Raw genomic sequence first — 17,882 nt, forward strand, 5'->3', positions numbered from 1 at the left:
TTTTGTAATTTTTCTTGAGGGTCAGTTTGCATTTTTTTTTAAAAAAATCTTTATTATATCCACTAACATAAGACTTAAAATTTTGAAGGTATCAAGAGAAAAAAGTTATCAGCATTTTTTAAAAATATATCATTGTTACCTTAATTATCATGTGGGGGAGCAGGTATACTTGGCTTGCTGAATCGTGAGTTAAGTTAGGTCCCCTTTCTTGGCATGTTGTACTTTTCCTCCATAGCATTTATCAATAATCTAATTAATAATTACTTCTTCAATGCACATGAAGAACAAAAGTATACTAGTAATATTGATTTGATCAACATATGTCAACATTGAACCCCCAAAATATGTATACTCAATTATGATTCAATAAAAAAAACTATTCTTATATTATTAGGAATAAGACTGAATGCATAAATTTAATGGTTTGTACTATAATATTGAGGAAGAAACTTTGCCCATCCTAGTTTCTTAAAAATAAGTCAACTATGCCCCCTCAAATTGAGACTTTTAAAATAGTCATCACTAGTACTACCTTGATTCCATCAGACTCCAAATATTTGCTAAGTCCCATTTCATCCAGTGCAGTAGTGTTAGGGACTCCACCATTCCCAATAATAGGGTTGGCCATTGTGAGAATCTGTCCCTTGTAGGCAGGGTCAGTAAGAGCTTCTGTGTACCTGGGTAAACATGCCAAAAAATTATCAACAAAACAACAAAAATATATACAATGGTACTTCAAAAAGTTCATGGAAATAAAAGAATTGAAAGATAATACAAATCTTTCCACAAACTTTTTGGAGTACCCTCATATAAGTATAAAACTACAATTTACATACATGCTCTACATTATTGAATCTTTAAAAATTAGAAAAGATCATGAGGTTAAAATCCTATAAGCCTGTCCGTGTACTTTAGCCAACCTAGATAACTTTTATGAGAGAATATGAAAATTTATCCCATGATAGGACTTATATGAAAAGAAAAACTAACAAGTACTAAGGCATATTCTCACATAATTTTCATTCATTTCCTCAATTTTCTTTAATTTTTAAAGTTCCTTTATAAGGTCCTAATTTTTTTAAGTACTGCTGCTCTATTTAACATTTGTGGATATTCTGAAGGTTCCTGCAGCCTACCAAATATCAGTGACTCCAAACTGTTATTTACAGCTGACGGCTGCCAGTTTCACCAAGATATTAATTGCCAAAAATTGAAAAATATTTTTTCAATATCTTTAGGATACTGAAGAGAATTGTGATTGTGTCAGTGGTGGTTGCATGGATGTATATGTTCATCAAAACTCATTGAACACTTAAAATATGAGTTAATTTATATGAAAGAATAACTCAATAATGGTAATTTTGAAAATATTTTTGTTTTAGAAAGAAGTATGTAAGCTTGGGAGATATTATCAACTTAGAAAAAAATTAACTTCATGAAACGTAACCTGCAGTATTTCTGACTTCTACATTAAAAGATTCCATATAACTCTTTTAAAGTGTGGATATGGAATTAAGGAGGAATAAAAGAAGGCTGTATTTTAAAGTTTGGGGAGGGGGAAAAATAAGAATACATATCATATATATATATTTCTTTTTTTAATATTAAAACACGTTATTTCCATAAATACCAGGAACTAGCTACATATATTCCATGCACCAGAATACATTGCAGTTGAGATTTTTGTTTTACGTTTTGTTTTTGTTTTTTTCTGCCCTCTTACTTTTTCTCTTTCTGCAGAATGAGTTAAACCAAATCTTTCCTGTGGTTTATACTGAAAGTAAGTTTAGGTGCTGATAGGGGACAGAATCAACAATCTTGGAACCAATAAAGTTCGGCTCAGGCAGTAGTCAACATAAATTTTTAAACCCCATCCAGACTAACTTCTACCAGAACTAATTTTGTCAACAGAACACTGAGTCTTTTCAGCTCCTCAACCCCTAGGGTGACTAAAGTGCTGTAGTGTTTATCTACAGCCTCCATCCGCTAATTTCTCAGATGCCTTTAGCTTGGCAGGAACTGATAATTTTTTAACCAAGGCTCACACGCAATATAAATCCATTTCTTAAAATAACCTTCTTAATTATCAACCACCTTACTGAGTGATCCATGCAATGAATGAAAGTTACATTTCTCAATGGAAAGCTAGAGTCTGTGGACTAATCTTATAAACGAATGCCTTTTTCTACATCAAAAATATTTCTAACTGATTTGATTTTACTTCTCTTTCTTCCTTATTCCTGTAAAAGAACTGGCATATGCTTACAGTTCTCTCCAGTAAATGAATAAATGCAGCTTGTTCTAAAGAACTGCAGTGTTGGAAGCAAATTAATCCATCAGGTCCTGTTTGGCTTTTTTGATGTGACAAGATTTATTACCCCTAATCTATCACAGAGAAGAAAACTCTAGTGCCCTCCATCATTCTGATCTATATTAAACAGTTGTTTGTTGGCAGGTATATTAACACAGCTAGTAATTAGTGCTGTCGAAAAGCTTAAATAATTGCCTGGTGAAGCAAAACTTTGCAAACAGGTTTCATACACTGTAATTTAATGTTCCTGCCAGTGGAACGATTTTAAAAAACATCTAATATTCTTCATTTTACAGAGAGAGGTAAGAGTTTAGAGAAGAATGTACATTAATAATATAATGCACTCAGGAGAGTGCAGTGCTGGTAGCACCGAGGCCGCAGGTTCGGATCCTATATAGGGTTGGCCGGTGCGCTCACTGGCTAAGCCTGGTGCAGACCACACCATGCTAAGGGTTGCGATCCCCTTACCAGTCAAAAAATAATAATAATAATAATATAATGCAAGTTCTGTCAATCAGTATCTTCAAAATTAGTTAACCCATTGCCCTTTGTCTTTACGAGACTAACTTGAATTTCTCTAAAGAATTTATCAAATATTTTATAGAAGCTTAGTCAATTGAATCTCTAATGGAAAACTCTTGAAAAAATCTAGTTATGTTCTTTTAAGACACATAATTTTTAAAATCTCCAGCTGTAAATTACTATTTAATCCAGCCCCTTTACTTTTTTATGGGGAAACTAGAAGTCAGAAAAATTAAGTGATGGTCTCAGTATCACATAATCAGTTATCATTAGAACTGAGACTGAAACTTCAGCGTCCTGGTTCCCAGATGAATAAACACTCATTGACTAAGTAAGACGAGCCACATGATTTCTGTAGCAACTCTTAACTTCTTTGCCAGCCATCTATTAGCAGATCTTAAATACTAAATTGGATCACAATTGATAATTATTGAAAATATTATATCCATGCACCTTCTCTCTCCCTGACTATTTTTTTAAGCCATAAAAAATTATTGAGAATTGCTAGGATGGTGGATATCCCCTCCCAACCTTGAGGGAGAGGACAAGACTGGAAATCACTGAGAAATCACACCTGTCCCAGCACCCCTGGCCAACACAAAACAGGTGATCCTCAAAAACAGGTTGATCTTCAGTCTTCCTTAATTCTGGTCACTGACTATTTTAAGGCAATAAACATATCTGTTGTTTCACCTTTCTTATTAGAGTACAAAACTACATAAAATACCCAAGGACTTTTTCTCCTTATAGTATTTCATATTAGATGTGGAAAGTTGATTCTTTACTAATGGAATGGCACTAAAGTGTGCTTGCCAGCCATTTCCATGCTCCAATTTTCACCTTAATCAGATCCACATCTATTACTGCAAAAGCCATTGGTAATCTAACATACATGTGTCCTCACAGCATAAGTTTCTAGAATTAAGGTTTTTTTCCAGGGGACCAACAAAGTGCTTATGTTCTCTTTCATTTCCAGTAGCAGAAAGTTTCTGCAAAAGCCATTGGTAATCTAACATACATGTGTCCTCACAGCATAAGTTTCTAGAATTAAGTTTTTTTTCCAGGGGACCAACAAAGTGCTTATGTTCTCTTTCATTTCCAGTAGCAGAAAGTTTGTGTCTATACTTTTTTTCAGAGATGACTGCAGTAGGCTATGCACAAGGCACAGTGAAACTTCAAGACAACATATTGTCTTATTATGATGCAGTGATTTTAACTTCCCACCATCAGTAAGATCATCTAGTTATTCCCCTACATAAAGTAAAAAATCAAGCCTTGGAACAGAAGCAATACTCACCCTGCCAGGCCAGTATTAAAAACCACTTCACCAGCAACAGAGGATGGATGACCGAAGGAGTACCCTTTCATCTTAGTTCCATCTTCCAGGACAATGTGGGCTGTCTGTGCCTAAAGAAACGGTTGCATGAATCTTAGAAGAATACAAAAATACAAACACACACATACATAAATTCCAAAGGTAAAATACATAAACATATTAAATAAGGCACAGTATATTTAACGGAACCATACTGCCCAGATTTGCAGTTTCACTTCTGTTACTTGTCACCTTCTTCAATATATGGCTCTTGTCACTGGCAGGTGTTTTGTTTTGCATTGCTTGAAAGAGGAACTAAGCATGTCAGTACACTGCCTATTCTAAGACTACATGTAGAGTTGTTGACAAGCCAGAAATACTTCAATTTAGCTGAAATGCTATGTGTCTATCTTTTCCCCTTTAATATTCCCTTGCTTTGCTCAAGTATAGCTTTAAGGGAAGTTCATGAGTTTGCAAAAACATTGTGAATTGTGCCATACAGCTCATCATCACTCTGAGGTTTAGAGCTAGAAGGAATTCTCAAGATTATCTATCAAACTGTGTTCCACAGAACTCTTGTGTTTGATGGAGTTGTCCCAAGGGCTGTTCTCTCCTCACCAGCTTTACAGTCATGAAGAAGCTGAAACCTTATTACTCTATTAATACTGATACAAAAGCAAACACTATGGAATACTCTAAATGAATATTGTATTTTGCTTTTCATTATAGTTAATTATATCCATGTCTGTTTCCCTTTTTAGACTGTAGACATTCTTAGTTTGATTCCTTATTTTCTTTATAAATTACCCAGTTCCATGTATTTCGTTATAAGCAATGGAAATGGACTAATACAAATGGGAAGGGCCCATTATTTTTCAAGTGTTAAAATGGAAAAGGCCCTTTATTTTTCTATTATGATCTCTATAAAATAAAAAGCCTCTTTTAGAGGCAAAGTATCCAAGTCTCTTGCCATTAGAATGATTGTTCTTCAATGTAAAACAGTGTTTTGATTGTTTTAAACTATATGATATGTTCCTAAATCTTGCTTTTGTGTGACTGTGCACACACACTAACTTATATTTACACACAAAACCATTTTACTGTTTTCTATCCAAATTGATCAGATATGTTTAAGGTGTTCCTCTCAACAAGTCATTTTATTAGCTTTTTTTTTTTCTAATCAGAGGTACAACATGTGGATTTCAAGTTTACATTTCCATGGAAGATTGAACAAAGTGCTGTACTGCACATTTTGTGTGTGTGTGTGTGTGTGTAAGAGGGAGAGAGAGAGAGAGAGAGAGAGAGAGAGAGAATGCGTACGTATGTTCATGGTCAGGGTTAATACAAATAATTTTGTCAAGAGGGAGAGAGAGAGAGAGAATGCGTACGTATGTTCATGGTCAGGGTTAATACAAATAATTTTGTCCATTACTTGGCTTATCAAATTATCTTTCAAGTAAAGTTATATCTATCGCCTTGGAACCAGTGTTTGTGATGTCAAACTTGACACTTTATTTTTAAACAGTTATGGTTTGTCTTCACAGCCACTAAACTAAAAAATATTTGGAATTACTCAGCACAAAGAAAACCACAAAGCTCAACTTCACTTACAAGTCTGAATTCTGCTTCTGTACCTAAGAAATCAACTTTGCATGTTACTTCTAATAACATGCTATTCTTATTCTATATTTTGTTTTAATTTGTCAATTATTTTTTGTACAATTATAATTCAAGACAAAGGTTGATGATTTTAAAAAGAGAGACAATGTTCAGTGTATTTCCAAAGCTTATTGCAAGCTATACAAATGTCTACAGTGATGGTATCCATAGGAGCATGTTTAATGGGAAATCTCCCCAGGTAACTCACATATTTCACTAAGTGAAACCCTTTGATCTAAGTAATGAAAATTCACTGTCAAAAAATATTTACTACTGGAAATATTATTTCTGTTCTTGAGCAAATCATGCGTAACTTACATGCCTTCACAAAATAGAAGAAAAGAAAGAAACATTTTCTTAATATGTATCTTTGACAAAACCTAAAATAACTTTAGTTTTTGGCAAAACCTGAGTGTGAACTAAAAATTTCAACTGTTTTCTATATACCAGTCTATCTACTCTACTCTGAGCCATGTCCGCCTAAAATGTCACCTGTTTATATTTTTCTTTTGCTTTTCTTTATCCTCTTCTCATTTGAGAATGTCAAATTGATCTCTGGGTTAGACACTATCTAAAAATTAACATAAGCAAATCCAACTCATGTTGGCCTATTCCTACGATTCTATTTGGTATTTTACTTCCTCTCTCTGAGGGACTAGTTTTCTACTTTGCTTTCTGTCCTCTAAAAATATATTTGAAGGGACATTTACTGTTGCCTGAAATAGTCCCTGAGATTGTGTTCAATATGTCTTTTTGCTTCTTTAATTATATTTTCTGTTCTTTTTGGCAGTTTTTATAGATCTTCCAATCCTCTCTCCCACTACACATTATACTGTTACAAGGCTTCTGTTTATTGCCTATCATACCCTTTATATTCCTCTTAACTACACTGGCCTCCAATGAGTTTAAAATGATGAGTGCCAATTGACTTATCTACGAATTGATGGAGGAACTCTGAACAAAGAGCTATTATTTGGAATCCCCTCTTCTAGCTAACAGTTCCCCAAATGCTATTTCATTCCAATAAGTCCAAAAGAAATCACCTTGTTGCCATCATAAAATATTTTAGTAGCCTCAGTCCTAGTGGATGGAGGTCCATAGCCTAAGAATTAGATTATAACATTAAATTATAATTTAAGCACCTACTCCCAGAGCACTTTGGTACTTTGAAACCTGAAAGTGCAAAGGAAACCTTAATAAAAAAGTATGTACACTGTAGAATGTCAGGAAAAGTAACCAAAGGACTATATATTCGTAAATATGAGTTCTACAAAATGAAGGACATTATCATGACATGTTCTCTATGTGTTTAATGAAAATGTATATGACAATAAGACTGTTTAGACATTTAAGTCACAAACATCATGGAGCTCCTACCATGTGTCAAGCACCTTGCTAGGCTCTGGAGATATGTGGATGAATATCCCCAATCCCTCATGCAGTAAAAGGGCTAGAAATGTGCATAGATTTTAAAATAAAAGAAACCTCAAGAAAAATATCACTGAAGCAGCACTAAAACACATGAAAGTAAAAAGATAAATAAAATATTATACTTTCCTTTGGGAGACTTTTCTTTAATAAAGGAATTTATATTTTCCCCCAGCTATACTTTAAGTAATAAAAAAAATTCAGTAAATAAACTCCTGTCAAATTTTGAATTTAAAGATTCCTTCGAGTCATTGCTCAAATGTCATTTTCTTGGCAAGACCTATCTTGACCCGCCTATTTAAAATTACAGTAGTTCCCCATTACCCTATCTCGTTGGTTTGTTCTTTCTTTACAGCACTCATTGCCTTTAAAATACCATCGAGGGCCTTATTTATTGTCTGTCTTATCCCACAAGAAAGAGAACTTCACGTGAATACTGGGTCTGTTTTGTTCACTAATGTGCCTCCAGCCCACATCAGTGCCTGGCACAGAGCAGACTATTAATTAAGCTTTGTTCATGCGTTAGTGAAATTACTGTAGTCAGGTAATCTACTAACTTTTTAGCAGAATACTGCTAAATGATTACATAATGAATTCAGTAAAAGAGGAAAAGTTATAACAAAGAAAAATATAAGCATATGCTCCTCTACCCCACACCCATCTTTCCCATTATTTCTCTTAATACTGAAAATTTTAACATTTATTTTTTTATATTATACTTGTTATAATTTTTACTTTTAACCATTATTTCAAATTATTAATTCATTTGTCATATTTTTAATTGGACTATTTTCCAAAATGTATACAACTAATTTAATATTTTTCCAGTAGTGGTTAGTCTTACAAATATTTAAAACCTAAAGACATTAAGTTCTTAAAGTTTTGGTCTCTCTCTTTTTGGCATCTTTTCCTAACAACTCAGAAGTAACAGCTTTCAAATCACATCTAGTCCTACAGGCTACATGATAAGGTAACTTAAATAATAGTCCAGTTAAAAATAGTTTCACCTCATTCCATAGTATCTAACGATTAAAAATAGTAAATATAATAACTAATAAGTAGTCACCTATTTGCTTCTAAAATTGACTGCACATTACACGAAATTGGGCCACCACTCAAGAGAAAACCCCCATCATCACTTAGCATCACCTCCTAATTTTTCTCCTGTCTCTGACCTCTCTCTCCTTCCACCCATCCTCTGCAGTGCAGTTACGGTTACCTTTCTTAAGCATTTATTGGATGACACTAATCCTCAAATTCCTCAATTAGCATTTAAGGTTCCCTCACCTGGCCCATTCTCTACATGTAACACCTATGCTCTCACCTCTGTCTGTCTGTCCTTTGTGTGTGCACAAATGTTTTTCTCATTGCCTGTTTACACCCTGGTTTTCCTTCTTAGTGCCCTTAAAGATCCTACAAGTCAGAATCAATTGATGATGTCCCTGTGCTTCCACTGCGTTCAATGTATACTGTCTGTGTGCTACCTTGTGTCTTAATTGATCAAGATATTCCTTGGCTCTACTAGATTGTGACTTCTGGAACAGACAGCCCAATGCATAATTCAACTTTGTATTCCCATAGAAATAGCCCACTGTTTTGCATTCAGTAATGTGATCACTACATACTAGGTGAATGCATAGAAATACTGATCATTATGTGATGTTAGGATGTTACAATGCTGACACTGTGGTGTTTCAAAATGAGTCCTTAATGCCCATTGGCTTCTGATTATTTTTACTAATTTTCACCTTCTCCTCTTAAAAGCAAAGAAAGATATTCTACATAAGTACAGTGTGTGCTAAAGGATAGAAGATGAAGACAAAGAATGAGTTGAGCTTGGGTGACTATCGCCCAACAAGTACCCCCAGGCTTTCCATACCAATGAGGTGTCCTATAACTAATGCCTTCAGAGAAGAGTCTAGAGGGTGGTTTCTAAATTTCATTCTTTTGATTTCTTCATGAATCGTTTTCATTATTAATATTAATAATTATCCATGTTATCTAGAAATCTAATTCTTCATTACTGGGCGCCCAACAAGTACCCCCAGGCTTTCCATACCAATGAGGTGTCCTATAACTAATGCCTTCAGAGAAGAGTCTAGAGGGTGGAAGAGTCTTAGAGGTTTCTAAATTTCATTCTTTTGATTTCTTCATGAATCATTTTCATTATTAATATTAATAATTATCCATGTTATCTAGAAATCTAATTCTTCATTACTGGGCAAAAGAAACAAAACTGGATTCAATATACATAGTCCAATCGTTCTCTTTTCTCCCTTTACTTTTCATCTAAAATTCTTGCCAAATTTTACTGCATGTCAGCAGTAAATTTGTTGGTTTTAACTCACTGATGTGTGCTTATACTTACAATATTACATTTCTATACCAAATTCACAAATATTTTATAACTAATAATTAGTCCATTTTTCTCCCCTTCCAAAAAACTGTAGCTGTTTTATTTTTATTTTTATTGTTGTTGTTTAGGGTTACATATAGTGCTGGTACATCCTTGGCATTCAATAAATATTTGTATAATTAATTTTGAAAATAGTACCTAAAGATAATGTATACTTCAGTTTTTCTCTAGTGAGTCTGTATGTTAAAGCACTTCCTTTTAAATGAAAGGAGGAACAATACCTACATTTGAAAAAAAAAGCATTGACATTTCTTAAGCACATCTTGTAGAAGTAGATTGACCTGTCACTGTCCTATTTCTACATTTTGGCATTATTTTAATAAGAACCTCTTAAGACATAAACCAGATTGCATATATAGTTATCTATGTTTATTAAAGTCTATATGCAGGAGCACAAATAAATTGAGTGTTTAGATTTGAATAATAAATTTCTACTGTTCTGGGAAATGTACCTTACTTCAAATAGAATTATGAAGCTATGTAGAACAAACAGGATTTGTGAACACGTGTCACTGAGAGTACTACCTTGGATCCCCTCCCTGAGACTTGCTTAATAATAGTTAACATGAATGTGCTAAGCACTGACTCTAAAACTGTTCATGGGTTTTATCAATTAATCCTTACAAAAAACAGTAATGTAGGTAATATTAAGATCTCCATTTTACACATGAGCTAACTGAGTCTTAGAGAATTAGAGGTTGCGATCCGTTGCCGGTCACGAAAAAAAAAAAAAAAAAATCATTCCACTAGCAGTAATTGGAGGAATAGCTATTTCTGAACCCAATCAGTCTGACTTATTACCTCTTTTTCTTTTTCTAAACTTACCTCTATTTCTACTTTCCAATTTTTTTGAGTGGGGATAAAAAGCAATTCAATCATGAACTCTACTTAAATTTATTTGTAAAAACATTAATTCAAAATTGCCATGGAAAACCACAACACATCAAAGTCGACCAAGACATCTATAAATCTGTAAATTGTCAGAGTGAAATGTCAAGTCATTAATTACATTCTATAGTTCTAGGAGAACGAGCAGGTTTTGAAAACTATTCACACTGATTCCAGGTGCTTCAGTTTTCAAGCTCTCAAGACTGTCAGGACCATAGTTGCTATGGTAGATCAGGGGATCCACCTCTTAGCCCCCTCCAGGAAGAACTGGCTCCTGCCCTGCTGTGAGGACCTTCTCCTGCTGTGATGACCTTCCTGGAATAACCCACAACCTGGTGACTGAGCCAGGCAGGGATATAAATGTCCAGGCCCAAAGCAGGAAACTCTGAAGGACAAGAGCTTCCTATGAGGTTGACTGAGGCCTTGTCAAACCCACATCGTGGTTTACTTCTCTGCCCAATCCTACTTCCTGAAGCTTTCCTCCACAGAAGTTGATCCCTAATAAATAGCAGGCTCCCCAAGTACCATCTCAGTGTCTGTTTCCAGAGAATCTAACTCAGGCACTTCAACCAAATGGTCAGTCAAGATCCTTAAGCCAAAGCTAATGCTACTCCCAAGTTGCCCAATGTTCAAAAGTGAAGGCTGCACGTGGACATTCACTTTATTTGGGTCACTAAGCACAAGTTCAGCATGCAATTGCCTAAAATAAAATTAATGCAGGGAGGGGGGGAGAGACAGAGAGAGAGAGAGAGAGAGAGAGAGAGATTTTTCTATTCTTTCTAAAATCCTCATGCTTGACCTTGAACCAATGTTTAAATTGTATCTGCAATTAATAACATTACCTCTATCACAGCAGAATTATATTTGTCTTCTCCCACCTGTGTAATTATGCTTACAAAACATACTAGCAAGCTACAAGAAAAAAAACTAGGCCCAGGATTGTAGCCAATATGGATATCAAGAAAAATGCATTAAAGCTACTTTACACTCATAGTTTGACTTCTTTTCTCCTAGAGCATACAGATATTGTGATCTGGGAGCCAGTCAGTTTATAAAATAGTCAAAAATTGTGTTCTCTTGTTACTTTATATGAATTTAAGGATTAAGGATTGATATTAGTAGTCTCCATAGCCTACTAATACTAAATGTTACTTTTATCTGCAAATTTATGAGGAAACTCCATAAAATTGTAGATTTTTCCACATACAATATTTAAATTAACTAAAATTAAATTCTACTATGTATATGTAATTACTCTATTTTTAATCTCTTTATAATTTTAAACTTCTTTCTCTAAACTAAACTGAATTACATAAATATCTACATGATCTTCATTCTTACAATACTTTCAAAATCGTATTCTAAACTGACCTTGATGTTGTGTTTTCTAATATTTGTAAAACCTAGGAATTCTTTCACAAATTTTATGTAATTTTTTTATGAAAATACATTTTTGTGAAAGAGGTTTGTATATAAGAAATTCCAACAAATTCTCAGCAGTTATTTGTTGGTTTGTCAGCTGTGAACATTGGTATTGTTGTTTCACCATATTATAAAATATTTCATTTTTTAATGATATTACAAAAAGTGACACTGCAAGCAGATCTGATATCTCTCCCAAACATCTCATCTCTTTAGGTCTTTTAATTTTTCCTCAAAATTAAAATTTATTGCAAATTTACATTTATGGGTCTGTTTTCATTTCCTACTAAGATGACTGATTAACTTTAAGGAACCAGAAATAAATGACCAGAATTTTGCACTTTTATACTCTGAGTCTGAGATCAAGTTCAAAAGGGTAGATGTTTCAAAGCATTTTCCAGGATAAGAACAATGCAGCAATAATTAATGGAAGTCACACAGCTAAATTCCCTTTCAGAAAGCTTTGAAAATGTGTCCTTGGTACTAAACTGATTTAGAGGGTTTAGTCTTAGAAAGTAATAGCCAAAATTCAAACATAATTTATAATTTAACCTACAAAAGCTTTTGAAACAGCCTAGTGTTTATTATTGTTGTTAGGCTTTTCTTTGTGTTTAGTATTATGTTATTAAGAATTATCTACTGGTTGTTCATTTATTGTTCCACATCCCAGCATTATTCTGGACCAACTTCGAGAATATTAATCCTTTACTTTGAACCAGTTTTCTTTGGATTCTTTATTTTAAAACACAGGAAACCAGTCAAAACGAGACTTTTCTTGCAATCTAAAATTAAGTTAGACTTTTACATACGTGGAACTTACAGAACTATATGAGAAAGGAACAAATTGAAAACTGAAAAATAGCACGTTTTGTTACAAACACATGACAATATTTTGGTTGAAGTGGAAGGAATGTGTCAACTATAAACAGCATCGCTCTAAAATCTTCTATTTATGGAATTGCTGTGAGCCATATAAAACAGAAATCCTTACTGATTCTTTGATTTAAACGTCTTCTCAAAATGCAACCAAAAAAAAGCAAAGGAAATAAAAAATCAAATTTATGTTGTATTGAAATAAAGTTTAGTATATAAATGGGCTCTTGAGTAAGCACTAAAATTAGAGCAAGAGAAATGATTTAGAACATTCTGAAGCCAGGTTAAACAACTATGGCTTTGGATATGTAAGCACAATAGCAAAATGCCAAATTTTAAAGATCTATCTGGCATTTGGGGCCTAATTAAAATTCCAGGCAGATTTGCTAATATATATATCACTTGTATACAAAAACAGACATTCATGTGTCTTTGTGTTAATTGCGGCACCTACATATCTGTGAAATGGGAAGAATAGTAGTCTTTCTTCTCCTGTGTATGAGAATTCACTAATAAAAATGTTCTGGATATAATGCCATAAGCTAAGTTAGCAATAAATTCCATAAAAGATTTGAATATAAAACAATCTTGGGACAATAATCCCCTTAAGCTAGTAGTGGAAATAAAAATAATTTACTCTGAGAATCTGACTGTATTGCTGTTGAATCATTTATCTATGTGAATTATTTGCATATCAGAAAAAGTAAAGGCCCCATGTGTTTATTTCTATTTTCACCAAAGCCTAAAGCTACATAACTTATTTGATTTCTGTCTTACCTGATATTTCTTAGCTATTAGTTAACCCTAGTATTCATCTTAAGAAATAAATCTGAACTAAGCTTGGAAAGTATGTAGGCCTAAAGCCAGAATTTATTTCAGATAATTATTGCATAGGTTATATCATAAAAAGTTAAAATCATGAAGTTTTCTTTACTAGTAAATGAAATCTTATTTTTATTTCTGGAGTTATACTATCAAAATATGAATATTTGAAAATCAGACATAATTTGCTATATCTTCAAAATATTTTAAATATATTTAAAATTTAGACATGGTTTGTTATGTCTTTAAAATATTTAATGAGACTTCTCTGCAGTTATAATGCCTAACACTTCAGGATTTCAAAGTACTGTAGCAAGAGTAATCAATTAAGCCTTACAACATCCTTAGTTAATATTAAGTCATCTTCCTTTAGTTAAACATAAGCCAATGTTGCGGGGGGGATTACAAGGTTAATTTGCTTGAATATTTCTATATTCTGGACATTTATCAACCGCAAAAAAAAGATTCATAAGTAACTTTTATTCTAGTTTCTCATTGTAAATAAAATATAGCATTTATAAAAATTTAATTAAAACATGTTCATAAAGTGTAGGTGTATTAACAAGCACTTACTGAGCATCTTCTATGTGGCAAATTGTTCTGGGTTTGGGAGGGACCTACAATACCGTCAGCCAATTTTTACTTTATGATAATCAATATGGTCTTGTATTTAGTTCTACATCATAGAAGAAACTTACTTGGTAAAATTCTATAATGATGTAGCAACCGTATTGATTCGTTTATGAGTCTTCACATCAGCCAATACCACCTCTCTACGAAATTTAAAGAAAAATAGAGTAGACTTGAAAATATTTGCATGAGTTTAACTCACTTAGACCACATGAAGAAAATCAAGCATAAGCTAGAGATCAGTAGGGCTGAGTAATCCAAAACCAAGCTTCACCCTGGCTTGTGCAGCTTTCTTTAGGCCTCAGCCATTGTAAGGATCCTAAAAAATACTAGACACATCAAAGGCAGTCTGTCTTGCATAGCAAACTCTTACTGAAGCCTTGAAGTGAGCTCTAGTATGACCACTGAATAAGAGATATTGAGTATTCTCTCCTGCACCCCTCAACCTTGAGAACAAACAGAACTATGAAGAAAGTCTAACGGAGACATAAGGGCAGAGGAATGGTCTCCTCCATTTCCATAGCAGGAAGACCTCATTTCACCTCTAGACCATGAGAAAGTCTGGCTAAGCATGGGCACATTGAGATTTGAGAAAGAGGGAGAGGAAAGCATGAATCAAGATTAGTGTCCTTAGGCAATTCCCAGCCAGAATTCTTAGCTTCTGACACAGGGCCAGCAGTAGGGTAAGGAGAGGAAAGTGCCTGGCACACAGCATTACAGGAGGCACACCACGACACTGACAGTAACAGCCTTCCTAAATTTTGCACCCTAGAAGTCTGTCACTTCACCCTAGTCTAGCCCATTTGACTTATAGCTTTTTCAAGATTTTTATGTCAAGAAGCTCAAAAGTCAAGGCACTGTTGATTTGGGGGGAAAATAGTCTATATTTTAGAAAGGGGAAAATACAAAAAATGGAGAGCATAAACAGAAATGTTCAAAAGGGAGGCCACCTCCCCATTAGAAAAATATTGTGCACCAAAATATATGTAGAGTTGTCCATCATCCAAACTCATTCTGCAAGAGCTCATTTGGGACTGGGACATAGTTTATCATTTCAAACGTTTGGATTACCATGAATGAAATCCAGCCCTAAAACGTATCTGCATGTAGTAGAAGTCTAATAAAACAGTTATTCTAAAAAATGTGTGATAATCCTATCCCTACTCCAACCTCTAATATGTACAAAGAGGATCTAATATAATAATGAATTATATTTCCTGTGAATATCTTTAAAGCTACTACAATATAACTAAAAGATTCTAATTGTGGAAGTTTTTATAGTTACCAATTTCTAATCAAATGACAATAGCTCCTCAAGATTGAGCCAAATAGATACTTCTATGGTGGAATCATAATAGAAAATCTTACAAAATGAAAGCCTTTCAAAGGGAATAATGACTCCTGGGGCTCATTCGTATTTGAAGTAACAGGGAGAACACTTGGACTGTTAGGTTTCTGGCCTAATTGTAAACCAGATCACCATTTTTAAAAATGAGTGGATTAATGTTACAAGCAGTACTCATTGAACCCTTTCCTATTCAGAGGGAACTTAACCTTTTCAATTTAATACATTTCATTTCCTAATTCATTTGCAAGTAAGAATAAAACTATTTAGTCTTGGTGACTTTCCAAGACTTGGGAACTCAGAATTTTTAAATCTGTAAGTTTCTTGAAATCACTCCCATGGTAGAGGTTTCATGTTTATCTGTTAAATAACTAATGAATGAATGAATGAATTGAATAAATAGGATATTACAATGTACATTCTGCCTTTTGGAATTGAATTCACCATTTCGACATTATTTGCTTCATGGATTTTGAGTCTGATTCAATAGAGGAAACACCTTCTTACAGATAGGTTAAATACTAAGCAAAGGTGTAAGAATCATCATTATGTATATTTGAGAATTCTTATCAGATGTCTTGTCATTTTAACAATTTGTAGTTCATGAGAAACAAGAGAACACTCTGATCTAACCCTCTACTGAGTCCTTCTACTAAAATGTATTGGACAGAAATTTTTGAAAGTATCCAGTTTTTGCCTTAAAGTCTTTTACAGGTTCTTAAGTTTTGATTATGTATGACAATCACATAATCCTTTGAGTCAATCAAGAATCATTTAAACACTACAGATGACAACGTTTAGGTTCAGGGAATATGTGACTTAACCATGGTCAGAGCATTAGGAGGTTAGAACAACAATTAGAATTAGAATCCAGATCTTTTTAGTCCTCATCCAGAGGACTTTCCGCTATACTGTTACAACTGGCTGAATATGATAATGAGCACTGAATGTTTTCCATACTGATAGAAAAAGATTATGATCTCTAAAACTTTCATATTTTATGGTTATTGGTCATTTATACCCCTGATAGCAACTTCCTTTAAAATATAGCGCACCTTGAAATTCTTTCCTCTTCTCTATAAGTAAAATACAATTGTGCCTGTTGGCAAGACACACTCCATAAATATTAACCACAAACAAATACTCAAGGAAAGACCACATAAAAATACAAGTACGTCACTGTTGTCATCAAACCCACCCTCTCTGTCGCCCAGGAGAGAGGAAAAGTGACCTCCAAAGACATTGAAAAAGCAATCTGATTTAAAGGGCAGTGCTTACAGATCTGACCACAGTGTCTTTCACAATCCATTTACTGTCTCTAACTAGCTGTAATGCTACTAACCTTTAGTGACTGTTCTTCACTGCCCTTCACTGACCATTATCCAACTATATCCTAATGATTTTAACAATCTTTAAAATATAACACCCATCTGAAAAGAGCAAATTTGGATATATCTGTCTAAGACAGTGAAGTTTTATAGGTAAAGGCAGGATGAAAAATAGGTAGAAGGCTCTTTCAGCACTGACCATTATCCAACTATATCCTAATGATTTTAACAATCTTTAAAATATAACACCCATCTGAAAAGAGCAAATTTGGATATATCTTTCTAAGACAGTGAAGTTTTATAGGTAAAGGCAGGATGAAAAATAGGTAGAAGGCTCTTTCAGATGAGTGAATAATAACACAAGTCCCCCTGGACTACTATATGGAATTTTAATTCACTATTGTGAAGTTCAAGAACTTCTATTTTTCGTTCCTGGCATTCCTCCAAAACTCTGGCCAGTAATGATTGAGTGTGAGTAATGGCGTTTACACCACGAAATGATGGCTTATTTCTCCTACAAATTTGTCATTCTTAGCTGTGCACTGTGGCAGACCCGTGAAACAGATCTGCCACCATGAGCTAAAGGAATTGCTTTCACAGAAGTGCATCCACATCATTAGAGCATTTTGTTATAGCTGTGGTTGCAGGTAAGGTTGTATAGGGCACTTATTGTGATCTTGGAGAACTGGCTTCTAATCTCAGTCCCATCTATGCCATTTTAAGTAGTCACTCAGTTTCTCTATTTCTGGTACCTGATGGAGACACATCTATCCTCACCTACCTTCCTCTGTGAGAAGAAAAAGTTTCAAATGACCCAACTTTGAAGTCTTAGAAGACACATATAACCACAGGTGATATTATTTTCATGACTATTTATTCTCTCTGAGGTGCTTTATGAGTACCCTTGAAATATTACTAACACT

General features: G+C 34.0%; 1 protein-coding gene across 1 annotated transcript in view; it reads right to left on the minus strand.

The window, feature by feature from the left end:
• The window catches only part of CPS1 (carbamoyl-phosphate synthase 1, mitochondrial), a 118,958-nt gene that overhangs the window by 97,502 nt on the left and 3,574 nt on the right, over window positions 1–17,882 (minus strand). Inside the window, 2 exon segments of the mRNA XM_008580409.1 lie at window positions 533–677; window positions 4,131–4,240. Coding sequence (XP_008578631.1) covers window positions 533–677; window positions 4,131–4,240 — 255 coding nt within the window.

This window comes from Galeopterus variegatus, unplaced genomic scaffold, assembly GCF_000696425.1.
Source record: "Galeopterus variegatus unplaced genomic scaffold, G_variegatus-3.0.2 Scaffold2080, whole genome shotgun sequence".
Taxonomy (NCBI): domain Eukaryota; kingdom Metazoa; phylum Chordata; class Mammalia; order Dermoptera; family Cynocephalidae; genus Galeopterus; species Galeopterus variegatus.